Here is a 26,397-nt window from a genome sequence, read left to right on the forward strand (position 1 = left end):
GAGTACCGAAAGGACATTGACCTCTCCTCGCCACAACTCCATTTGATGGAGCCAGTGGGAGAAAAACACCTCCCCTGCCTATTACAGACTATAGCTGTCTATAAAACGGAGTACCTTGCTGATAACCTTGCACTGTCAGAAGTGGCACAAAGACCAAACTTATTAAAATTATCACGAATGACCGTGGGTGTCATTCACCGCTCCCCTTATTGCTCTCGTTTTCCTCCCTCAATGTCGATGCATATATATCATTTTGCATGGCACATTGAGGTTCTTTTCTGTTTCTGTCCTTCCAGAAAGACAAAGCCTACAAAGATTTCATGGAAAAATATAAGGATCGTGCAAAACAAATTCGCATTGTGGACAAGGCACTGACACAAGCTCAGCAAGAAGAAATAAGTAAGCCGTTTTTTCTTTGCTTATAATTTTTCAGGCCGCGAGTTTGTCTGATGATTATTTTTGTTTATTGTTATTAATTACTCGGGTTGTCATAATGCAGGCTTGTTTTGGGGAATAAGGAGGAAACATAAAGTGGAAATATCGAGTAGCATCAGGGGGGCAAAAATAGAACACCTTAACAGGGACAGCAAGGCATTAGCAATGAAGAGGATAGTGGAGCAAACAGTAGAAGCAACAATACCCTTAGTAAAAAAGAAAATGGATAGCTGAGAAAACATTGGAATGAGCACAGGAAAAGAGGAAAATAAGGCTAAAGATCCATACTGTAAGAGGTTTTTGGGTTAAATCGCTCAAATATAAATGTGCCGTTAAACCCGCCACCGAGGGCCGGATTAAACAATGGGCTTCAGGGGCTGCAGCCCAGGGGCCTCTGCCAGCTGGATGGCCTCCTTAAGAGAAAGGTTACTTCATTTGTGAAAGCTGAATTTTAGTTGTTGTTAGCCTTGTAAAAATACATTTAATTTTTCTTTAACTTTGTTTTAGTTTTGAAAATATTACTGGGGGCCTCACAGTACCTGTAGCCCAGGGGCTTACGAAATCTTAATCCGGCCCTGCCGCCACCTCCACCTGACACAGCCAATTAGTGGGGTTTGTCAAGTAAATAAAATGTAGCCGATTCGTTACTAATTCAGCACTAACCGGTTGTGTGTTGGAGAGTAAACCTACTACAACATTTACAATTCAAGTACCGTGACGTTTCACTGGTAATTACAACCAGAATAATCAGGCTATTCTAATGATTTATTTACGCGATTTAACCCAAAATACTTCAGAATGGATAATATTGGTCGGGAAACCCTCTTCCGATGTGTTAAACTCGGTTTGTCGTGATGTGGAAGTACTGTGGTGTGTGTTGTGCAATATTAGGTGTATGATTATTGCGTAATTTATTGAGGAAAATATTCTTATCGTGCGATTATTGTTTCTCGTCTTACATTATTTTGTCATATTCTTTGCGTCTTTCGGATAAATCACGTAGATATAAAAAATTATAACAATAATAACAATAAAATAATAAAATTATGACGATTGCTTGCGTTGCGATCGAAACGTCGTGATATTTTTATTATTATTTTTGTATTCTCTTTATTTTCATTTAAATTTTTGTTATTTTATTATTTATTGTTATTATTTTTTCTATCTACTTGACTTTACCGAAAGACCCAAAGAATATGAATTCCTGCAGTGACAAAAGCTTTAATACAAGATTTATTTTGTCATTTTAACACGTAGGCTTTCGCGACCAATATTGTTCATAATCAACGATTTTTGGGTTTAGATCGCGTTATTTATAAATGTGTCGTAACCCTCCACCACCCGACACGGCCAATCAGTAAAAAAAGTGTCACGTTGACAAAAGACAAATAGTTCACTGCTTTAGCCCACCGGTGTGTTGAAGCGTGAAACCACAACATTTACAATTTGAGTACGACGTTTCGCTGGTAATTGCATCCAGCATCGCCAGAATGGCGAATTGCCCAATGATGCTGGATGCAATTACCAGCGAAACGTCGTACTCAAATTGTAAATGTTGTGGTTTCACGCTTCAACACACCGGTGGGCTAAAGCAGTGAACTATTTGTCTTTTGTCAACGTGACACTTTTTTTACTGATTGGCCGTGTCGGGTGGTGGAGGGTTACGACACATTTATAAATAACGCGATCTAAACCCAAAAATCGTTGATTATGAAAAATTTATTTTGTCATGTTTAAAATCGTGATACATTTAAAACACCAACAAAAATATTATTACATAAGTTATAAATAGATATTACCCATGATATTCGTCCTTTGCTAAATGTTTTCTGAGTTATTGGCACCATTTTGGTTTTTTGACCTAATAATTACCAGAGGTGGGACATGTTTTGTTATACAGGGTGTTTAAAAGAGATGGACCCCATTTTAAATTGCTATATCTCTGCAACGACTAACCGCCTATGAATGAAACTCTTACCTGCTAGATGCCTCTCCCACCGCACAAACAGCCCCTAGCCTCAGTCATTCGCAAGATGGCGACCCGACAACACAAGGCGTTTTGCGTTCTGCAGTTCAGCAATACTGAATCAGTAATTGTGGTGCAGCGTGCATTTCAACGGCGTTTTGGCATTGATCCGCCAATTTCAAAGAGCATGGTGGCACAAAAGACCGTGTTTTTTGGCTAACATTAGCGACTAAGCTGGATGACCTAAAAGACAGAATCACGGCAGCAGTGACTTAAGTGGAAGAAGACACTTTGAGAGGCGTTTCGGATGAATTCAACTATCTTCTCGATGTTGTCCGTAAAGCAGGTGGAGGGCACAGAGCATTTATGAAGTGGTTTATGAAAACTTGATAACTGATTAAACCGTTCATAAATTGTTGTGTAATTGTAACATGTTGCCATTGTGAAATATACTGCTTTGAAATTGGGTCCATATGCTATCTTACAGTATTAGGCGACTAATGGAACCTTGTAATTACAATGGCAATTCATTACTCAAGCAATTGGATATTCCATCCCGAGTGTGTATTCAGTGAGTTTGTGTTCGCAGAGAGGAGGACCTTGGAGAGGATAAATGAGCAGCAGATGGAGGCTCTGAAGATGGAAAACAAAGCCAAGGAAGCAGATATTGCACTCCTGAATAGTCAACAGCAGGTAATAGTCGACCCTTCCACATCCCTGGGGTTAGGGGCGCAGGCCCCCCCGCGATCTGGAAAACCGCGTAATTTTTTTTGTCCCATTGGTCCCCTTGAAGTACGAAGCGAGCACCTCCAGTTACTAAACTTTTTAAGTTATCTCTACATTTCCAGCCTTTGCGTTTCGTCTGCTGGTTTTCACTTCCTTTTTACAAACTTTAACTTTTTCCAAAATGTAAGTTAAGAAAAAATTGCGTATATTTATTGTTTTAAAAGATGAAATACATCAATATTATAAAATACTGTACATATATTTTATTAATTTATGAGTTACTAAACTTTTTGCGTAGCCTCTCACTCCACTCTGAAGCAGCCCCGCTGCTGACCTCCTCATGCAGGCCTCCGGCTGCCCTCACTGCAGCCTCAATCGGCTCCCCGTTCCTCCGTACTCGGTCACCGCTGGCCGACGGTGCCGAGACTTATCCTGGGTGTGTGGCGATCTCGCCACCCTCCAACCCTCCGCCCTGCATGGCCTCACTCTCTATTTCTCTCCAACTCTCCCCCTCCTCTTCCGGTTTCTCCCCCTTAAGACTTCATCCCTCTCTCCCACGTGACCTAACTCCTCCCCCCGTGACGTCACATCCGCGAGGCCGTTTACGCCCGCATTACACCACCCTCCCCCGTAGAGAAAAATCCAGCCGACCTCGGCTGAACAATAACGACAACAAGTAATGCGAGCGAACACGGCCGAGACACATTGAAGGACAACGAAGCATACAATAAATATAACAGTAAGAACAAGAACAGAACAATAAAATTCAATGAAATGTAAGGGATTTCGAGCGTGTGCGGGTCGCCGGCCCGTCCCGGACGGTCGGCGGCCCTCCCGCAGACCGGGAACGTGACGGGGTTTTAGGAGCGACAGGATGAAGTCCTCCTGTCGCTATTGGAGGCCCGCCAACGTCCCGGTCCCGTATCCCCGAAAGCTCAGCATCGGAGGTGTCCCGCACTCGTGTCTGCAGCGGGGTCGGAAGGGCCGCGGGGCTCGGAGTTCCCGCAGCCGTGGCAGGCACCCCCCGAGCAGAGCCCCGCGTCCCCTGCGGTGTCACGGCCGGCTTGTCTGTAACAGGCACGACAGGCGCTCTTGCAAGATCAACAGGCACAGGCAAGGGTGAGTCGGCAGCAACAGACCCCGGCAAGGCAACCTCAGGAGATGACGCATCAGGTAGAGGGGCCACATATGGCTTCAAGCGCGACGTGTGAACGAACCAACGCCGAGATCCAACCCGAACACGCGCCGACTGTGGATTGGGAACCTCGATGAGGCGAACCGGCCCTTGCCATGGTTTGTGTAATTTAGGAGAGGTACCTGGCCGCACCTGTGGGCAATGGAGCCAGGCCAGGTCCCCAACCTTCCAGGGGCATTCCCCTTTAGAGCGTCGAGCACACCGCTCGTTCCGGGCCTGGGCTTTGGCCGTAGCCATGCGGGCCCCCTCCCGCGCCTCAGTAACACGGCGAACGGTGTCCTGAATGTAATCAGGAAGAGGCTTAGCAGGTCTCCTCACTCCAGTTCCCAACTGCACATCCATCGGCGGCACGTTTTCACGACCGTACATAAGGAAAAACGGCGAATATCCTGTAGCCGCATGCGGCGTCATCCGGTACGCCAAAAGTACCCCAGGGATATGCAAATCCCAATCAGATTGTTGTTCACTCACCGTGTGGCACAACATGGCGGACAAAGTCCGATTAAGCCGTTCGACCATACCATCCGTTTGCGGGTGGTAGGGAGATGTCCGTATTTTCTTAGTCCCAAGAGCCGCACACACTTCCCCCAACAATTTAGAAGAAAAATTTCGGCCTTGGTCTGTGAGGAGCCTCTCCGGCGCACCCTTGTCCATAACGTACCCAAATAGAAAGGCGTCTGTAATAGACGCCGCCGATTGGTCGGGCAACGGCCAGGCCATCGGCCAGCGGGAGAGGTACTCCACCCCAACCAGCAAGTATTTATTACCCTTCGCGGATGGCGGGAAGGGTTCCAAAATGTCTAGCGCCACCAATTCATTAACTCGAGACACCTGAATAGACTGTATCGGCTGCACATATGTATGTTTAGGTGGTTTTCGCCGGGCACAATCGGGACACGCGCGAACGTGCCCGACGACATCTGTCGCCATGCCGTGCCAAAAGTAATTTCGCTGCAACGTCAGTAGGGTTTTCTGCACCCCCAGATGTAAGAGCGTGTCGCAATGCAGAGTCCTAATCAACTCGTACCGCAAGGACGCCAGTACAACCAGACGCCAGCGTTCCTGTAATCCCTCCCTCCACATGAGCAGACCATCGCGGAGAGCGGTTTCCGGCCCACCACCCGTACCCGGACCCCCACTCTCCTTCGCAGGCCGCTTCCGTAAGGACACCCAATGAGTCGTCCAACATTTGTTCCCGAATCCACACAGCCCTTGGAAGATTCAAAACCCCATCAGCCGGTCCCGGCTCCATTGGAGCATCAGGCACCTCGACGGCCAACGCAACCGGCTGAGGGGGAGGCTGAATCGGCGCACACCTATGCGTCCCAGACGCACACGCGCAAGGGGATCGCTGCGGCAACCTAGAAAGCGCGTCCGCATTCGCGTGACGCACCCCCTTCCGATGGTGAATTTGGAATGAAAATTCTTGCAGCGTGTCCAACCAACGCGCCAACTGGCCGGATGGTTGGTCCATCTTAAGAGCATACTGCAGGGCCGCATGATCAGTGCGCACAATAAACGAACGACCGTAGAGATACGGTCGAAATTGGCGGAGAAAAAAAACAACAGCCAAAAGTTCCCTGCGTGTGACGCAGTAGCGGGTTTCTGCAGGAGACAAAACCCGGCTACCGTACGCCACCACGCGCTCCACACCCCCTTTGGACTGAGACAACACCGCCCCAATGCCCGTGTCACTCGCGTCCATATCCAGAATGAAGGGATGGTCAAAATCCGGATAGTCCAACGTCGGCGCCGTAGCCAATAGATCGCGCAGGCCTTGAAAAGCCGCCTCTTCCGGCGGTCCCCAACCAAATTTGCATCCTTTACCCGTAAGGAGGTGCAAGGGCCTCGCGATCGTCGCAAAATTCGGAACAAATCTCCGATAATATGAGGCAAACCCCAAAAACCGACGCACATCCCCCACCGTGGCCGGGGTTGGCCAGTCACGGACGCACGCTGTTTTGTCCGGATCCGTGGCCACCCCGTCCGCACTTACGATATGCCCCAAGTAACGCACGGACCGTTGCAGTAGGTGACATTTCTTAGGCTTACATTTCAAATTAGCGGAACGCATCCTGGCGAACACAGCCTCCAACCGCAGTAAATGTTCATCAAATGTGCGGCTGAAGACGATAATATCGTCTAAATATATCAGACATGTCTGCCACTGCAACCCCGTTAATACCAGCTCCATCAACCTTTGAAATGTGGCAGGGGCAGCATTCAACCCCATCGGAAGCAGTTTTCTCCCACGAGGGCTCGTCAAGGGGAAGCTGCCAGAATCCCGAAGAGAGATCTAGCGTAGAAAAGAACTTCGCCCCCGACAAGGCATCGAGGGAGTCGTCCATGCGCGGCAGGGGGTACGCATCTGCCACAGATATCTTATTTAATTTCCGGAAATCTACACAAAATCGCAACTTGCCGTCCTTCTTCTTAACCAAAACAACAGGCGCACCCCATGGGCTGTTAGATGGAGATATTATGTCCACAGCCAACATGTCATCCACTGCCCCTCGAACGTATTCTCGCTCGGCCGGACTCATCCGATGTGAGTTTAACCGAATAGGGGCAGCGTCCCCTGTGTCAATATGATGGTAAAGCAACGAGGTGCGTCCCAAATCCAAATCGTCGGAGCTAAACACATCCGAATAACTCAATAGCAATTTACGAATCGCACAACGTTGTTCCCCGGAAAGGGAAGGATTTTCTGCACACAATTCGGCGATCCAGCGATTATCCGCAGCTCCCGGCTCTGAAACCCCAGCAACCACGCCGTGGTTGCCCAGATAATCCTGTGCCGTAAACGCCGTAGTGGCATGTGCCACAACCGTACCAGCCGGAACACATACATTTTCGGTACTCGCATTAAGCACCTGCAAAAATGGCTGCTGGTCGGGCCGGACAATAGTCTGCGCCCCAACCAGCGCCGATCCGCCCGTTATGGTGGCGGACGGCGACAACAAAACCCCAGTTGCACCTTGCTGACCAGGCACAGGCTTCCGATATCGCAAGGGGATAAGCATCTGTGAGCCAGGTGGAATGTCAACAGATACCTCGGACAGCGCCTGCACCTGGGCGACCGGAGCAGGTCGCCCCCAGGGCGACGGCAGAAACAAAATCTTACGGCCACCCAGCAATTCAATGCAGTTATCATTAATTCTAATCAGAATGGGCATCTTGGCCAGAAAATCGGTTCCCAACAAACAAGGGACTGCCAGAGACCTCGAAATTAACACAATTCCCGAGGCCGACACTCCCCCGATAGATATTTTAGCGTCCACCTGGCCCACAATGCCCATGCTACCCCCGTTCGCCGCGACGCACGACCCGTAAACCGGACGCACGGCTTCTGGTGGGATACCCAACAGATGGAAAATTACATCCGATATAATGGTCGCGGACGCTCCGGAATCCACCAAAATACGCACGTCCACCCCTTGTATAGAACCAGGTACAGTGGACGAACCCGTAGCGGCCGCGACGACCCGCCGTGCCAATTTACGCCACTGCATTACCGAGCGACATGGCCCAGTCGATGGCCTCCCGTTGTTAACAACACCCGGATCGCACGACAACGGTGATGAGTGAGGTGTCAAGCCTTGCCGGGTGTCTGGTGCGCACCGACTTGCCTGTCCTGGAGGATCCTTCCGTGGCGCGTCCGTTGACGAGGCCTCCTGCTGGGGTGGACCTGGGACACGGGCCCAACAGTCCCTGGCGTAATGGCCCTTACGCCCGCAGCGGAAGCAGTCGATGTCGTTGCGCCGCGCCGCAGGCCCCCCATCCCGACGTGCCCGTGTCGGCGGCGCAGCTCGCGGGCCCGGCCCACTGCGGCCCGACCGCGGACCAGAGGCGGCTGTCAGCTCCTGCGGGCCCCCCCCGTCAGGCACGTACACCGCCTTTTTGGGATCCCAGCCCACGGCACCTCCTTCGACGATGGGCCCCCCGTCCACGCTGTGACTTGCCTCCAACAGCGCAGGTTGAACTGGGCATCCAGACACTTAGCGGCCGCCCGGGATGTCAACTTTTCGTGGCCACACACCGGCATAGGAATCCCCAAATCCCGAGACAGCTCGAGCATCTTACCCAAGATGAGAGGTTCGAGCAGGTCAGGCTCCGTCTCTGGGTATGCGGCCATAGCCAACTCCAATACTGCACCCCTGTATGCCACCGGCGACTCCTCGGGTGCTCGCTGTCGTTGAATAAACCGGCGATGAGCGTCATCCGGTGGCTCGTATGCATCTGCCATCTCGTCGAAAACTCCTCTCAGTGTTTTCTTCTTCTCGGCCTTTATAGAACGAAAGAATCTCACCGACTCGTCGTCGAGAAGAGTCGGCAGAACCTCCAATGCCTCAGCGTCAGTCCACCTTGCAGAGCGTACCGCCGCCAAAAATCTGCAGGTGAAAGCACTCCAATCGCCACCGATGGAGAATTCCTTAACAGTTGTAAGATGACGACTGCGACTCCTTGGCGCGCCGTCCTCAGCCGATGACTCATCAGGCGGCATATTCAAAATGGCGTCGCATCGCGACGTGTTCAAGATGGCGGCCTCCCGCCGCGGAGAGTGCAAAATGGCGGCTTCCCGCCGTTCTTCTCCTGCCACGCCCAAGATGGCGTCTTCGTGCCGCGTGGCCGATGGCTCCGACAGCGAAGGTAAGGCGGCGGCCCGCGGACCACCATCGGCTCTCCCCAGCGCCGTCCTCGGCGTAACGAGCTCACACAATTGCGCCAGCACGATTTTCAGTGTCTCCAGCTGCGCCGCCATCTGTCCCCATCGCAAGTCCGCGTCCTCCGGTGCAGACGAGTCCCCCGACGCGGCGACATCTTGGACTCCCGGACCCGCACTCGTTCCAGCACGGATCTCCTCCTCCATCACAGGCAGGTCCACCACCTTAGGAAGGTCGTCGTTGTCGGATGATGTAGCAGATGATGGCGCAGGAATATTCTTTTTTCTCAGTTGTTTTGACATGCCGTTTCACTTCTGACACCAGTGTAATAAAAGACTCAACCACTGTGTCTGTCTTCGTTGTCCTTTATTCGGGTTCTTTATTCTTGCCCACATGGCTCTCTCTCTCCGAGACTCCCCCGCTTGGCAGCCCGATGCTGCCGTCGCTCCCGTAGCCTCTCACTCCACTCTGATGCAGCCCCGCTGCTGACCTCCTCATGCAGGCCTCCGGCTGCCCTCACTGCAGCCTCAATCGGCTCCCCGTTCCTCCGTGCTCGGTCACCGCTGGCCGACGGTGCCGAGACTTATCCTGGGTGTCTGGCGATCTCGCCACCCTCCAACCCTCCGCCCTGCATGGCCTCACTCTCTATTTCTCTCCAACTCTCCCCCTCCTCTTCCGGTTTCTCCCCCTTAAGACTTGATCCCTCTCTCCCACGTGACCTAACTCCTCCCCCCGTGACGTCACATCCGCGAGGCCGTTTACGCCCGCATTACACATGTGTAACGTATTGACACTACACATACATCTATCCATCCATCTGGTTTGGATGTCGTATACCGTATCACTCGTTGTACTTGGATTCGTTAAGGCTAAATGTTATGTCCCTGCAATCGTTTTTTTTTTGGAGTTCTTTTGCATATAACATCTGTAACCAAGCAGCATTTGTTTAACAAGCCTTGCGCTGCTGATGAGAACTATAAGATCAAAACCCATCCAGAGTTTGCTCACTTAAACAAATGTTGATGGGATAATATTATTCTGGAAAGCCACAGGTTTTTACTATAATTTTATTGAATTTTACCAGGTAGGGCACACTGAGCTATATCTTTTTTTCAGAATCAACCTGGCCACGAATGATAGCTCAACAAAGTGGCGTACCACGTGGAAATGTATAGCAGCCAAATACTCTAAATGCAGCTTGCCCCAACTCTTTCGTAATGCTTTAGGACAGTGGTTCTTAACCTGGGGTCCACACAACCCCTGGGGATGCGAGATGCCCTTTTTGAGAACCATTGGGCAGGCTGTAGCAAAGGTTAAGAACCACTGCTTTGGGATAATATTTGTCTTTGTGTTTACGTGAATATATACAGGTATTCCTCGACTTACGAAGGATTGGTTTTGCGAAAGTTCGCGTTGAAGCAATTGGCAAACTGTGGGCACTTTTCAATGAATGAAATCGAATTTCTGCGTTAGTTAAATTTCACTACGTCCACGTGCCATGAGATCGTCATCCAACAGTAAGGCACCCGTGACAGGGTCATGGTGTCTCTGCAGTGCAGCAGCAACACCTGCACATCACCTTTCCAGTCATTTCAACACGCAGCAGATTTTTTTTGTAATTTCCTTGAAAAGATTAATACTTTTAGTTTTAATTAATTATTCAGTTGTTTTCATATTGGAAACGAAATTGTGGGTCGTCAACAGAATGCCTAGTGTTGTGTAATGCGGGCGAAAGCGACCTTCCGGATGTGACGTCACGAGGAGGCGGAGCCAGGTGACGTGGGTGAAAGGTAGGGGGTCCTTAAGCGGGTAAACCGGAAGGAGAAGTCAGTCGGGGTGTGAATGGAAAGGTGTGGGGCCACGCGGGCGTACGAGCCGAGGGGGCACCGTCAGAAGCGGGAGCCAACCCTGGGAACAGTAGGGAGCTACTGGGAGGTGTAAAGCTGCAGATAGAGATAGGCAGTAAGGCTGTGTGTGAGGGGCAGCGGGGTGGCTGCCAAGAGTCGCAGGAGCGACGAGAAGGCGAGACAGCACGAGGCTGTCAGAGCTGCAGCAGGAACAGCCAAGGGAGCTGTGTGAGAGTACAGCAGCGGAGCTGCTGTGGGGCTGCAAGAGCGACAAGAACAGCAGCGGGGCTGCTGATGTGGACTGGAGTGACATCGGAACCAGCACAGAGAGAATAAGAGAGACAGCCGTGTGGGAACGCAGTACGGACCGAATAAAGGACACTGAGCCAGAGATCGTGGTCAAGTCTTTTATTACACTGGGGTCAGAAGTGAAACGGCATGTCTAAGCAAGTAAGGAAGAAAATTCCCCCGGCGCCAGCATCGGCTTCTTCGTCCGACGACGACGAATTCCCTCCGACCACGGATTCTGCTGGGGTGTTGGAGGAGAGCCCTGCTGAGGCGAGCACGGGGACGGGCGTGGAAGATGTCGGCGCGATGGCGGGTCCGTCAACAACATCGGACGCTGACCAAAGATGGCAACAGGTGGCAGAACAACTGGAGACACTCAAGGACGTCCTGGCGCATCTATGTCACCTCGTTACGCCAAGGACGACGATGGAACGAGAAGGTGCTCCACGGGCCGCCACGTTGCCTGCCCTGCCGCCGCCATTGGCCACGCGGCAAGAAGACGCCATCTTGCGCGCTCCGCGGCGCCAAACCGCCATCTTGGCCACGCCGCGGGCAGACGCCATTTTGAATTTGCCTCCAGAACAACCATCATTGGAAGACGGCGTAAAGAGGAGTCGGAGTCGCCACCTTACTACAGTTAAGGAATTCTCTATCGGGGGCGATTGGAGCGCTTTCGCCTGCCGATTTTTGGCGGCGGTTCGTTCAGCAAGATGGACCGATGCGGAGGCCTTGGAAGTGTTGCCGACTCTACTGGACGACGAATCTGTTCGATTTTTCCGTTCCATAACGGCCGATAAGAAGAAGACTTTATGTGGAGTTTTTGAGGAAATGGCCGACGCCTATGAGCCACCTGACGACGCGCATCGGCGATTCGCTCAACGACAACGAGCACCCGAAGAATCGCCCGTGGCGTTCAGGGGTGCGGTGTTGGAGCTGGCCATGGCAGCATATCCTGACACGCCACAGGATCTGCTCGAGCCTCTCATATTGGGAAAAATGCTGGAGCTGTCTCGGGATCTGGGGATCCCCATGCCTGTGTGTGGGCATGAGAAGCTCACGTCCCGGGCGGCAGCAAAGTGTCTGGATGCGCAGTTTAATCTCCGTCGCTGGAAGCAAGTGGCGGCATGGACGGGTGGGCCCGTCAAGGAAGGAGGCGCGATGGGGTGGGACCCCACAAGGGCGATCTATGTGCCGGATGAGCGGGGTCCACAGGAGCTGACGGCTGCCTCCTCTCCATGGTCGGGACGCGGAAGGCCGGGGCCGCGCGCTACGCCATCGGGACGGGGCCGCCGGGATGCAAGACCTGCGCTTCGGCGCAACGAGGCCGATTGCTTCCGCTGCGGCCGTAGGGGCCATTACGCCAAAGATTGCTGGGCCCGCTTCCCGGGTCCGCCGCAGCAGGAGCCCACAACACCGGACAAGCCGACCAAGGAACCTCCGAAACAGGCATGTCGGCACGCACCAGACACTCGGCAAGGCTTTACACCTCACCCACCACCTTTGTTGCGCGATCCTATTGTTGTTGTTAAAGAAAGGCCATCGACGGGGCCTTGTCATTCAGTTACGCAGTGGCGCAAATTGGCACGGAGAGTTGTCGCGGCCGCTACGGGTTCGTCCACTGTACCGGGGTCCATACAAGGTGTGGACGTGCGCATTTTGGTCGACTCGGGAGCGTCTGCGACTATTATATTGGATGTCATTTTCCATCTGTTGGGCATTCCGCCGGGGGCTGTGCGTCCGGTTTATGGGTCTTGCGTCGCTGCGAACGGGGGTAGTATGGGTATCGTGGGCTAGGTGGATGCTAAGATATCTATAGGGGATGTGTCGGCTTCGGGCGTTGTGTTAATATCGAGATCTTTGGCGGTTCCTTGCTTACTAGGCACGGATTTTTTGGCTAAGATGCCCATTTTGATTAAAATCAATGAGAATTGTATTGAATTGCCGGGGGGCCGTCGAATCTCGTTTCTGCCGTCGCCCTGGGGGCGACCTGCTTCGGCCGTACAGGTGCAGGCGCTGTCCGTCGCATCTGTGGACATCCCACCTGGTTCACAGATGCTTATACCCTTGCGGTATCGGAAGCCCCTGCCCAATCGGCTAGGAGCATTAGGGGTCTTGTTGTCACCATCCGCCACGATAACAACGGGATTGGCGTTAGTTGGGGCACAGACCATCGTCCGGCCGGATCAATTACCGGTTTTACAGGTGCTTAATGCGGGGGTGGAAAACATCCGTGTTCCGGCCGGTACGGTTGTGGCACATGCCACTACGGCGTTTGCGACGCACGATTGTCCGCATCGCCGGGGAGTGGTCGCTGGTGTTTCCGAGCCAAGGGGTTCCGATAATCGTTGGATCGCTACCTTATGTGACGAAAATTCTTCCCTGTCCATGGGGCAACGTGATGCGCTGCGTAAATTGTTGCTGACGTATTCGGATGTGTTCAGCTCCGACGATTTGGATTTGGGACGCACATCGTTGCTTTCCCATCACATTGAGACGGGCGACGCTGCCCCTATTCGGTTAAATTCGCATCGGATGAGTCCAGCGGAGCGAGAACACGTTCGGGGGGCGGTGGAAGACATGTTGGCTGCGGACATTATATCGCCATCTAACAGCCCATGGGGCGCTCCTGTGGTCTTGGTTAAGAAAAAGGATGGCAACTTGCGATTTTGTGTCGATTTCCGGAAATTGAATAAGATATCGGTGGCAGATGCGTACCCCCTGCCGCGTATGGACGACTCCCTTGACGCATTGTCGGGGGCTAAGTTCTTTTCCACACTGGACCTCTCTTCGGGATTTTGGCAGCTTCCCCTTGACGAGTCCTCACGGGAGAAAACCGCATTCCGTACGCCGCAGGGGTTATTTCAATTCAACTGCCTCCCGATGGGATTGAATGCGGCCCCTGCTACATTTCAAAGATTGATGGAGCTCGTTTTGACGGGGTTGCAGTGGGAGACGTGTCTTATATATTTGGACGATATTATTGTGTTCAGCCGCACATTTGAGGAACATTTAACGCGGCTGGAGACAGTGTTCACGAGGATGCGCTCTGCCAATTTGAAATTCAAACCAAAGAAATGCCACCTACTGCAACGGTCCGTCCGTTATTTGGGGCACATTGTGAGTGCAGAGGGGGTGTCCACGGATCCGGAAAAGACGGCGTGTGTCCGGGATTGGCCGACTCCGGCCTCTGTGGGGGATGTTCGGCGGTTTTTGGGATTTGCCTCGTATTACCGAAGATTTGTGCCGGGGTTTGCGACGATTGCGAGGCCCTTGCATCTCCTTACGGGTAAAGGACGGAAATTTGTTTGGGGAGAGCCGGAAGAGGCGGCCTTTCGGAGTCTGCGTGATCTATTGGCTACGGCCCCGACATTGGATTATCCCGATTTTGATCGCCCTTTCATTCTTGATACGGACGCGAGTGACACAGGTATTGGGGCGGTATTATCACAGTCTAAAGGGGGCGTAGAGCGCGTCGTGGCGTATGGTAGCCGAGTCTTGTCGCCTGCGGAAACACGCTACTGTGTCACTCGTAGAGAACTTTTGGCGGTTGTTTTTTTCCTACGGCAATTTCGACCGTACCTTTACGGTCGTTCTTTTATTGTGCGTACGGATCATGCGGCCTTGCAATATGCACTTAAAATGGACCAGCCATCGGGACAGTGGGCACGTTGGTTGGACACGCTGCAGGAATTTTCCTTCCAAATTCAACATCGGAAGGGAGTGCGCCATGCGAACGCTGACGCACTTTCCAGATTACCAGGGCGCGCCCCTTGTAAATGTGCGTCGGGGACGCATAGGTGTTCGCCGATTCTGAACCCCCCTCAGCCGCTTACGTTGGCCGTCGGGAAGTCGGATACTCCGATGGAACCGGGACCGACTGATGGGGTTTTGAATCTGCCGCGGTCTGTCTGGATTCGGGAACAGATGATGGACGAGTCGTTGTTGTCCATGCGGAAGCGGTCTATGAGGGACAATGGGAGTCCGAGTTCGGCTGTGGGGCCGCGAACCGCTCTCCGAGATGGTCTGCTTATGTGGCAAGAAAGGTTCCAGGAAAGCTGGCGTGTGGTGGTACCAACGTCCTTGCGATTTGAGTTGATTAGAACTCTACATTGTGACACACTATTGCATTTAGGGGTGCAGAAGACCTTGTTGACGTTACAACGTCATTATTTTTGGCACGGCATGGCGACAGATGTCGTAGGGCACGTGCGCGCGTGCCCTGAATGCGCCCGGCGTAAGCCGCCTAAACATCCTTACGTGCCGCCTCTCCAGTCGATTCAGGTGTCTCGAGTCAATGAATTGGTGGCACTGGACATATTGGGACCCTTCCCACCATCGGCGAGGGGAAATAAATATTTGCTGGTAGGGGTTGAGTATCTCTCCCGTTGGCCGATGGCCTGGCCGTTGCCCGATCAGTCGGCCGCGGCCATCACCGACGCCTTTTTGTTTGGGTACATTATGGACAAGGGGGCGCCGGAGAGACTCCTCACGGACCAGGGCCGAAATTTCTCTTCTAAATTATTGGCTGAAGTGTGCGCAGGCCTTGGGACTAAGAAAGTACGGACATCCCCATACCATCCGCAGACGGATGGTATGGTTGAGCGGCTGAACAGGACATTGTCTGCCATGCTTTGTCATACTGTGAGTGAACAGCAATCGGATTGGGATCTGCACATCCCCGGAGTGCTTTCGGCGTACAGGATGACGCCCCATGCGGCTACAGGGTATTCGCCGTTTTACCTTATGTATGGTCGGGAAAACGTGCCTCCGGTGGATGTGCAATTGGGTACTGGGGTGAAGGGACCTCGTAAACCACTCCCTGAATACATTCAGGACACGGTTCGCCGGGTTACGGAGGCGCGGGAAAACGCCCGCGTGGCTACGGCCAAAGCCCAGGCCCGGAACGAGCGGTATGCTCGGCGGTCTGAGGGGGAGTGCCCCTGGAAGGTGGGAGACCTGGCCTGGCTCCATTGCCCGCAGGTGCGGCCGGGGACCTCTCCTAAATTGCACAAACCTTGGCATGGTCCTGTGCGCCTCATTGAGGTTCCCAATCCCCAGTCGGCGCGCGTTCAGTTTGGTTCTCGCCGTTGGTTTGTTCATACGTCGCGGTTGAAACCATATGTTGCTCCCCTACGTGATGCGTCATCTCCCAATGTTGCCTTGCCGGGGTCTGTTGCTGCCGACTCTCCCCTGCCTGCGTCCACTGATCTTGCTCGAGCGCCTGTCGTACCTGTTCCAGACAGGCCGACCGTGACACCGCGGGGGAGGAGTGGGCCTGTTCGGAGGGCGCCTGCCAGGGCTGCGGTACCTTCAAGCCCGGCGACCCTTCCGACCCCGCTGCAGGCGCATTCGCGGAATACGACCAAGACTGATTCGTCAGGGACACGAGATGTCGGTGGACTTCCAATCGCAGCAGGGGAATTACCCCCTGTCATTTCTCGTGTTCCATCGCGTCCCCGTTCTACAAGTGGGCCGCCGACCGTCCGGGACGGGCCGGCGACCCGCACTCGTTCCAAATCGCTTACGTTTCGTTAATTGTATGTTGTTATTTTTCTTGTTCTTGCCATCGTATTTATCGCATGCTTTCGTACGTTCGTCGATGTTACTTGTGTGTTGTTCTTGTTGTTATATTGCATGCTTAGTGTCCTTTAAGGGGGAAGGTCGGTTCACCGCATTACGCTTTGGTGTTGTTCAGCCGAGGTCGGCTGGGTTTTTTCTATGGGGGAGGGTGGTGTAATGCGGGCGAAAGCGACCTTCCGGATGTGACGTCACGAGGAGGCGGAGCCAGGTGACGTGGGTGAAAGGTAGGGGGTCCTTAAGCGGGTAAACCGGAAGGAGAAGTCAGTCGGGGTGTGAATGGAAAGGTGTGGGGCCACGCGGGCGTACGAGCCGAGGGGGCACCGTCAGAAGCGGGAGCCAACCCTGGGAACAGTAGGGAGCTACTGGGAGGTGTAAAGCTGCAGATAGAGATAGGCAGTAAGGCTGTGTGTGAGGGGCAGCGGGGTGGCTGCCAAGAGTCGCAGGAGCGACGAGAAGGCGAGACAGCACGAGGCTGTCAGAGCTGCAGCAGGAACAGCCAAGGGAGCTGTGTGAGAGTACAGCAGCGGAGCTGCTGTGGGGCTGCAAGAGCGACAAGAACAGCAGCGGGGCTGCTGATGTGGACTGGAGTGACATCGGAACCAGCACAGAGAGAATAAGAGAGACAGCCGTGTGGGAACGCAGTACGGACCGAATAAAGGACACTGAGCCAGAGATCGTGGTCAAGTCTTTTATTACAGTTGTATATTTTGCAATGAAAAAAAAAGAAATATGATTTTTTTTTAAATATGTAAATGTATGTAATTTCGTATTATTAACTAAACATGTGCTTTAAGTGTAATTAGCATGTGTGAGTTCAACATTAATGATTAATGTGTATGTGAGGCTTTGTGTGTGTTTTATGTGTTGTGTCGGGGTATGAATGTGTGCCAAACAACCCCCTAACTCTTCATTGGTACCGGACGGTAACGCTGTGGTGAGCAGTGCCGTGGGGAGAGGGTCAATTTAGATTGGCCATTCCCCTCATGGCATTTGTAGCCACCATAGCAGCCAAATGGTGGCTCTGGACAGGTGCAAGGTGCTGGCATCCCCTACACCTTCAAATAAATTATCACAATACAACGGAATAAAAATCGAATGAAGCTTGTGCCGGAGGCCCCGGGGAGACAGGTGTCCATGACATTTCCTGGCCAAACCCCATTTGGCGGAACCAGGAAACTGAAATAATTACCCTTGGGGTTCCTCCAGATACAGCAAAAAACTACTGCGGTGGCCACGTGGAATGTTCGAACGCTCACTGCGGAGGAGAGGCTGTCACTCCTCTGTTGGGAGCTGGACCGCTACCGCCTGGATCTCTGTGGTCTTCAGGTGGTCCGGTGGACCGGCTCTGGCTCCTGCCACCATGAGGGGTGGACAGTCCTCTACTCAGGGCAAGAGACTGCCAAACAATACTACGCATGACAAAGGTTTATAACGTTAAATGCTAGGTAGAGCGCTTTATTAATATAGAATACTCTCGATGATTCCAATTTTACACGCTTTCTTTGAACTCACTCTGTCTGTTGTTGTTGTCGTTGTTGTCGTCATATACTCAAATCTTGTAACTCAATTTTAACCCACTTACCAATGTGGTATCGACTGCAAACTTGGTATACATATGTCATACTGAAGACAACACTATATTCTATCATTAAAAATATATATAAAAATATTTTTTATATGTTATGTTTCAGCTTGGGTCTAATTGTCCACGCTCAACTAACGTTGGCTGTAATTGCCCACGGCCCCTTACGTTATGGCAAGCTTCGTGGCCACTTCTTGGAGTCGTGGAGTTCTGTCATTACTAGCACATTTAATAAAAGCGTGTTTAAAAACTGTTTTTAAAAATATTATTAAATGGAAGCCACGGACTGCGCCACGGAGCTTTTAGCGGTAAACAAGGTACCGTATTTACCGGGTAATACTTCACGCTACCTTTACCCTACCGGGTAATTCTTCCGAGCTACCGTTACCCTACCCTTTACCATACCCCTTGGCATGTCGACATCTTTACCGTTTACCTTTACCCTTTTACCCGGTAAAAAGGGTAAATTACCTTACCTTGCCAAAGCCTATCTCTACATACGTGTCACCCAATGCTCGCCTCATAACAAGCCACAGAATCTAGCACCACAAAGATGCTGAAGATGCAATGGTCTCTGTGAAATTAGTGCCACATAACACATCGACCTTCAATAGGTACCCGGATGCAATATGAACTTATTTTCTTTTTCTGTAAGCAAATCAGAGGCAATTTTTATTATCGGCTCAGCTTTGCAAATCAAGAAGACGAATATGCAGTCTATTTCTGTCGTTGGTGCACTGGTGCCTATGTCTGAGTCTGCGATGATAATTCGGGTAATGTTTGACAAAAATCTTAATCTCAAATGCCATGTAAAACAAAAAAACATCTGCCACAATTGTAACGACCACATCCGGGCACTCCGTCACGTGCGACCGGTATTGGACAAAGAGACCGCGAGGTCACTCGCTTGTAGTATGGTTACAGCGTTTGGAGCGGTTTTGCCGGATCAGCCCGGGACCGTCGGATAATGTTGGAAGCCGGATAATCGATGATCAACTGTATATACATAAGGCACTTTGAGTTGTTGATGGATTAAAGAAAACGCCACTTACATGCACACCCTCAATCCTTAATGATTACAGTGACACCTCTCGAAGACGAACTCCGGGGTAAGCCGGATATTGGGCAAAAAGATAGCGAGGTTCTCTGGAATATACCACCACCATGAGGGAGCGAGTGGTGTCATCCGTTGTCTCCACGTGTGTGCGCGTGCAGATCATCATGAGGATGTTCAACGACAAGCTGAATGACATCCAGAAACACACGGATGAGAACATAAGGGAGATCCAGAAGACTCACCAGAAGGAGATGGACAGTGTGAAGAATAAATCAAAGTGCGTGATCTGTTGACACAGCAGTTCTCCTGCTGTGTTGGTCTCACCTGATAACGGTTGCTTGTGTTGCGATCGAAACGTCGTGATCTATTAATTTTCTATCGACGTGACTTTACCGAAAGAACCAAAGAGTCATTTAATATAGCATAATACATACAATCACATGAACATCTGAGTATCACTCCCTCGTTCCTCTTGGCGCAAATTGATGACATAGTGGTGGGAGGACATTTTTGCAAATCTGACAACTGCTGAGAACGATTGATTAAGGGCGCTTTATAAATTAGTATTTTATTGATGATGATGATGACGATGGTTGTAACTATCAGGGGAAACATCTGCACCCCATTGTTAAATGTCATGAGATTACTCTCCGGCAACATATTCGAATGTTGTGCTCAAGGGGTAATACATAAATTGGCCACGTTTGTTCACTTGACAACATTATGAATTAGCCGTGTTGGTTGGAGGAGGGTCAACTCATGCAATTTGACGCCAAAAATGTTTTATTTGTGAATGAGGGTTACAAGTGTGTCTCCATTTTATCACAATATGGTTATCATATTTCTTGACCGGTAAGTCCTGTTTTCTATTGGCATTTAAGAAGATGAAGGAAAAAAGCAATTGTTTTAAAAATGCATTGCATAAAAAAATTCTACCCGTATTGATTTTAAGATTTTTTTTCTGGCATTCAAGGCCTTGAATGGACATGCTCCTCCCTACATCCATAACCCGCTTCATCCATTATATATTCCATCAAGATCATTAAGATCCTCACATTGTACTTTGCTCACTTTCACCCCGGCCTCCATGCTTCACACGTTGTTTGATCTTAAGCTATTTCCGCCTTTCCGTGCACAGCGCCCCTCAGAACGATTTTTTAAGGCTGCTTTATTCATTATAATTATTTTTGATTGTTCCGAGTCCCTTGGCTTGTGGATTTTTATAGTTTTGTTACGCTCTGGAAAAGGGACCTATGAAGAGGTGACTGCCAAAAACATGATTATGAGCGTGCTGCTTTAACAATTGAGACTTCTGGAAGATGTATTATGAACAATCGGTGGTGGTCTTCTGTCCACCGCGTGATTAGTATATCGTTACAGAGAGCCCTCATTCTGGAATATGATCAGGAATGCACGGCTTTAAGATGGGGAGGGATGTCTTGTGGAAGACGACGGTTAATAGCTGATGGTGGGTGGTTCGCCATTCTTAGGATGGTTGTCACGCGGTGGAGCAGGTCACAGTGTGTGTGTACGTATGCATGTGTGTATGTTGAACTTCTTTCGCACCGTACGTAGCCAACCGTGCTATTCGGAGGTAGTTTTGGTGTACTGTATAGTAATGTAGTATATAATCGTGTGTGTATTTTGCACTTCTTTCACACCGTGCGTAGCCAACAATCAAAACTAGCCAGTCTAACTCCTTTTCTGCTCATGAAGCAACAACCAATTTAACACTAACACACACAGACAGAGATCCCCCGTATAGACTCAACATACTGTTGGGGCAAGTGCTGTTAGCGAGCACCTATAAAGGCTAGCACGACACGAGGGGGTGGCTGGCCAGCAGCACGGCCGGCCGCCTTTGTCTCCCCAGTGACGATGTTTACACACAGCACCAGGTCCTCATATGAGGCTGAGTTGAACTATGGGGAGCCCCAGAACGGGTTCAGATAATGTTCACTGGTGTTGGCTTTCGGTCGGAACCGAAGTCGGGTAAACAGGTTCGTGGTGCGTAGCGTTAACTGCTATACTACCGTTCCCCACTCAACCACACACACACAACCACACGTACATGTAATGCGGGCGTAAGCGACCTTCCGGATGTGACGTCACGGGGGGTGGAGTCATGTGACGTGGGGGGAAGGTTCGGGTCCTTAAGCGGGTAAACCGGAAGGGGAAGGCAGTCGGGGTGTGAGCGGAAAAGAGTGAGGCCACGCGGGCGGGTGAGAAGAGGGGGGGGCACCGACAGCGATCGGGAGCCAACCCCGAAGACAAGAGGAAGCTGCGGAGTGGTGTGCAGCTGCAGAGGAGACAGCCAGAAGGGCTGCGTGTTAGAGGCAGCGGTGTGGCTGCCAGGAGGAGCTGCGGAGAGAGAGGGAGACAGCACGAGGCTGTCAGAGCTGTGGAGAGAGAGGAGTTGCAGCGAGTACAGCCAAGGGGGGCTGTGTGAGAGAAACAGCAGCGGGGCTGCTGTTGTGGATCGGGCCGACATTGGAGTCAGCACCGTGGAGAAGCTACAGAGTAAAGACAGCCGTGTGGGTGTACAGCACGAACCGAATAAAGGACACTGAGCCAGACATCGTGGTCCAGTCGTTCATTACACTGGTGTCGGAAGTGCAACGGCATGTCGAAACAAGTGAGGAAGAAAGTTAATCCGGCGCCTGCATCGGCTTCTTCGTCCGACGACGACGAACTCCCTCCAACCACGGATCCTGTTGGGGTGGTGGAGGAGAGCCTGGCTGAGGCGACCACGGGAACGGGAGTGGAGGATGTTGGCGCGGTGGCGGGTCCGTCGACATCATCAGACGCGGATCAACGATGGCAAGCGATGGCGGTACAACTGGAGGCACTTAAGGGCGTCCTGGCGCATCTATGCCATCTCGTCACGCCAGGGACGATGGATGATGCAAGTGGTGCTCCGCGGGCCGCCACGTTGCCTGTCCTGCCGCCGCCATTGCCCACGCGGCAAGAGGCCGCCATTTTGCGCGCTCCGTGGCGCCAAACCGCCATCTTGGCCACGCCGCGGGCCGACGCCATTTTGAATTTGCCATCACAACCACCACCATTGGAAGACGGCGGGAAGAGGAGTCGGAGTCGCCACCTTACAACGGTTAAAGAATTTTCCGTCGGTGGGGACTGGAGCGCGTTCGCCTGCCGCTTCTTGGCGGCGGTACGCACAGCAAGATGGACCGATGCGGAGGCTTTGGAGGTGTTGCCGACTCTCCTGGACGACGAATCTGTCCGATTCTTCCGTTCCATAACGACCGATAAGAAGGCAACTTTATGTGGTGTTTTTCAAGAAATGGCCGATGCTTATGAGCCACCAGATGATGCGCATCGGCGATTCGCTCAACGACAACGAGCACCAGAGGAGTCGCCCGTGGCGTTCAGGGGTGCGGTGCTGGAGCTGGCCATGGCAGCTTATCCTGAGACGCCACAGGACCTGCTCGAGCCTCTCATATTAGGGAAAATGTTGGAGCTGTCTCGGGATCTAGGGATCCCCATGCCTGTGTGTGGGCATGAGAAGCTAACTTCCCGGACGGCTGCTAAGTGTCTCGATGCGCAATTCAACCTCCGTCGCTGGAAACAAGTGACGGCGTGGACGGGGGGGCCCGTCAAAGAAGGGGATGCGCTGGGGTGGAACTCTGCGCAGGCTGTCTATGTTCCGGATGACCGGGGCCCTCAACAACTGACGGCCGCCTCCGCTCCATGGACGGGACGCGGCGGGCCGAGACCGCGCGCGGCGCTACCAGAACGGGGCCGTCAGGAGGCGAGGCCTGCGCTTCGGCGCAACGAGGCCGAATGTTTCCGCTGCGGGCGTAGGGGCCACTACGCCAGAGACTGCTGGGCCCGCTTCCCGGCTCCGCCGCAGCAGGAGGCCTCGGCACCGGTCAAGTCGGCTAAAGATCCTCCGAAACAGACAGGCCGGCCGTGACATTGCGGGGGACGAGGGGCCCTGCTCGGAGGACGCCTGCCAGGTCTGCGGGACCTTCGAGTCCTGCAGCCCTTCCGACCCAGCTGCGGGCACGGTCACAGGACAAGCCCAAGACTAACTCTTTAGAGACACGGGACGGCGGTGGACTTCCAGCTGCGACAGGGGGATTACCCCCTGTCATTCCTCGACTTTCATCGCGTTCCCGTTCTGCGAGTGGGCCGCCGACCGTCCGGGACGGGCCGGCGACCCGCACACGTTCCAAATCGCTTACGTTTCGTTGATTGTTGCTGTCTTGTTATTTTTTTCTTACAGTTGTATTTATTGCATGCTTTTTGTACGTTCGTTGATGTTAATTGCGTTGTTGTTGTTGTTCTTGCTGTTACATTGTATGCTTAGTGTCCTTTAGGGGGGGAAGCTCGGTTCGCCGCATTACGATTTGCTATTGGTCAGCCGAGGTCGGCTGGGATTTTTCTACGGGGGAGGGTGGTGTAATGCGGGCGTAAGCGACCTTCCGGATGTGACGTCACGGGGGGTGGAGTCATGTGACGTGGGGGGAAGGTTCGGGTCCTTAAGCGGGTAAACCGGAAGGGGAAGGCAGTCGGGGTGTGAGCGGAAAAGAGTGAGGCCACGCGGGCGGGTGAGAAGAGGGGGGGGCACCGACAGCGATTGGGAGCCAACCCCGAAGACAAGAGGAAGCTGCGGAGTGGTGTGCAGCTGCAGAGGAGACAGCCAGAAGGGCTGCGTGTTAGAGGCAGCGGTGTGGCTGCCAGGAGGAGCTGCGGAGAGAGAGGGAGACAGCACGAGGCTGTCAGAGCTGTGGAGAGAGAGGAGTTGCAGCGAGTACAGCCAAGGGGGGCTGTGTAAGAGAAACAGCAGCGGGGCTGCTGTTGTGGATCGGGCCGACATTGGAGTCAGCACCGTGGAGAAGCTACAGAGTAAAGACAGCCGTGTGGGTGTACAGCACGAACCGAATAAAGGACACTGAGCCAGACATCGTGGTCCAGTCGTTCATTACATACACAAAACACAACACAGCCCAACTTTGACACAGGTTACTTTCTCAACCCAAACTCCCGTTGATGGCTCCGTCTTCGCGTGTAAGCAGAACTTCGTGTTCACTGGATGAGTATGTGCGATTGCTTTCCTGTGAATCATTCGAAAATCGAGCTGTTGACAGTGATGGCTGTCATCCTGATGAGTTACCCACAGTCCACTCAGTCCACCTTAGAGTCGACTCAAACAGATTTCTCCGCAACTCAGCCTCACGACTTCGTTCAGTCCGTGAAGTACCTGGCACGACTTTTCACGATACATTTACAAGATACTCCTACACATCCATTACTGCTCACGTAATATGGTTTTACTCACGAGCAGAGATCCTTTCATATTCCCTTCTTTGATTCGTCCAATTTATACTAAAATTCATTATTTACAAGAATGTATGTACTAAAATAACCATATATATGGTGGCAATTTACCTTATGCTACGGTAAAACTAATACTGCCTAAAGTTACTTAATTACATGTACTGCAATGTTATTATTATTTTTTATTAATTCCAAATTAACGGCGAAACGTCGTACTCGAATTGTAAATGCTGTGGGTTTCTGATCCAAACACACTGGTTAGTGCTGAACTAGTAAGGAATTGGCATGTTTTGTTTACGTGACAAACCTTACTGATTGGCTGTGTCTGGTGGTGGCGGGTTTAACGACACATTTATATTTACACGAACGAATCCAAAAACCTCGATTATGGATCATTCCTTTACGACAATCAATGTTGAGCAATTACGTGGTCGTCTGAGTATTATTAGCCCGATTATGCTCCGTGCAGCAATGTATCTATTTTTCCATAATCAACGTTTTTGGGTTTAGATCGCGTTATTTATAAATGTGTCGTAACCCTCCACCACCCGACACGGCCAATCAGTAAAAAAGTGTCACGTTGACAAAAGACAATTAGTTCCCTGCTTTAGCCCACCGGTGTGTTGAAGCGTGAAACCACAACATTTACAATTTGAGTACGACGTTTCGCTGGTAATTGCATTCAGCATCATCGGGCAATTCGCCAGAATGGCCAGAATTCGCCAGAATGGCCAGAATGGCGAATTGCCCAATGATGCTGGATGCAATTACCAGCGAAACGTCGTACTCAAATTGTAAATGTTGTGGTTTCACGCTTCAACACACCGGTGGGCTAAAGCAGTGAACTAATTGTCTTTTGTCAACGTGCCACTTTTTTACTGATTAGCCGTGTCGGGTGGTGGAGGGTTACGACACATTTATAAATAACGCGATCTAAACCCAAAAACGTTGATTATGAATAATATTGGTCGCGAAAGCCTACGTGTATCTATTTGTGCCGTCTCCTTAGGCCAATATATATTAATTCCATGAGGACTAATAATGAATAACAATTACATTCATATATCGCTTTTTATAAAGGATCACAAAGTGCTGTAAAGGACGCTGCAGCGGCAGCAGACACTCAGACGCATAATAAATATCATATTATAAACACATTTTAAGAATTCATTTACGAAATGAACTTAAGGTTCAATAAGCAGAGGCGTATACGTAGGTTTTAGGACGCGTTTAAACGAATGTCCACAGACTCAGAGACTCTGGTATCTCGTGGAAGAGCGTTCCATAGCCTGGAGACTACACAGGGACTGGCTGCAGACGTTCTCCGTGCTGGTTTGAACAAGGGTCACCTAGTCGCTTTGACGCCTCGCCAATGATATAGGCTTAGAGGCCACTGCAAAGTTAACCTCGAGCAATTATAATCCATTCCTGTTGCTGTAAAATGCACGTGTCGTTTTTATAACAGCAAGAGATGAAAGATAATCTACAATCTTGCTTCAAAGACATCCCAATCGTATTAAAATGTTAACTTCAGGGCAAAGACTGCCCCAACTTTATATCAATAAAGAAGCACTAGGTGCATATGTAACAGGTTCCGGAGACACTTGTAGAGGTAACTTCTTTATTACACTACAACACTCCAACAGTCCAACAGTCTTAATACTCTGTTACAGCCTAGGTACACAGCCTAGCTACACAGCCTAGATACTCTACTCTGGCTACGCTCCGGAACTCGCCCTCACAAGGTCGTAGAGTC

General features: G+C 51.4%; 1 protein-coding gene across 1 annotated transcript in view; it reads left to right on the forward strand.

Annotated features, from left to right (window-relative positions):
- The window catches only part of LOC144953030 (guanylate-binding protein 3-like), a 49,277-nt gene extending 29,479 nt beyond the window's left edge, over positions 1-19,798 (forward strand). Inside the window, exons 8-10 of the mRNA XM_078883541.1 lie at positions 297-399; positions 2,991-3,094; positions 19,499-19,798. Of these exons, the coding sequence (XP_078739667.1) occupies positions 297-399; positions 2,991-3,094; positions 19,499-19,633 (342 nt within the window). The 3' untranslated portion in view covers positions 19,634-19,798. The remainder of the gene's footprint in view (positions 1-296; positions 400-2,990; positions 3,095-19,498) is intronic.
- Positions 19,799-26,397: the final 6,599 nt, after the last annotated feature.

Source organism: Lampetra fluviatilis, chromosome 71 (genome assembly GCF_964198595.1).
Source record: "Lampetra fluviatilis chromosome 71, kcLamFluv1.1, whole genome shotgun sequence".
Lineage (NCBI taxonomy): Eukaryota > Metazoa > Chordata > Hyperoartia > Petromyzontiformes > Petromyzontidae > Lampetra > Lampetra fluviatilis.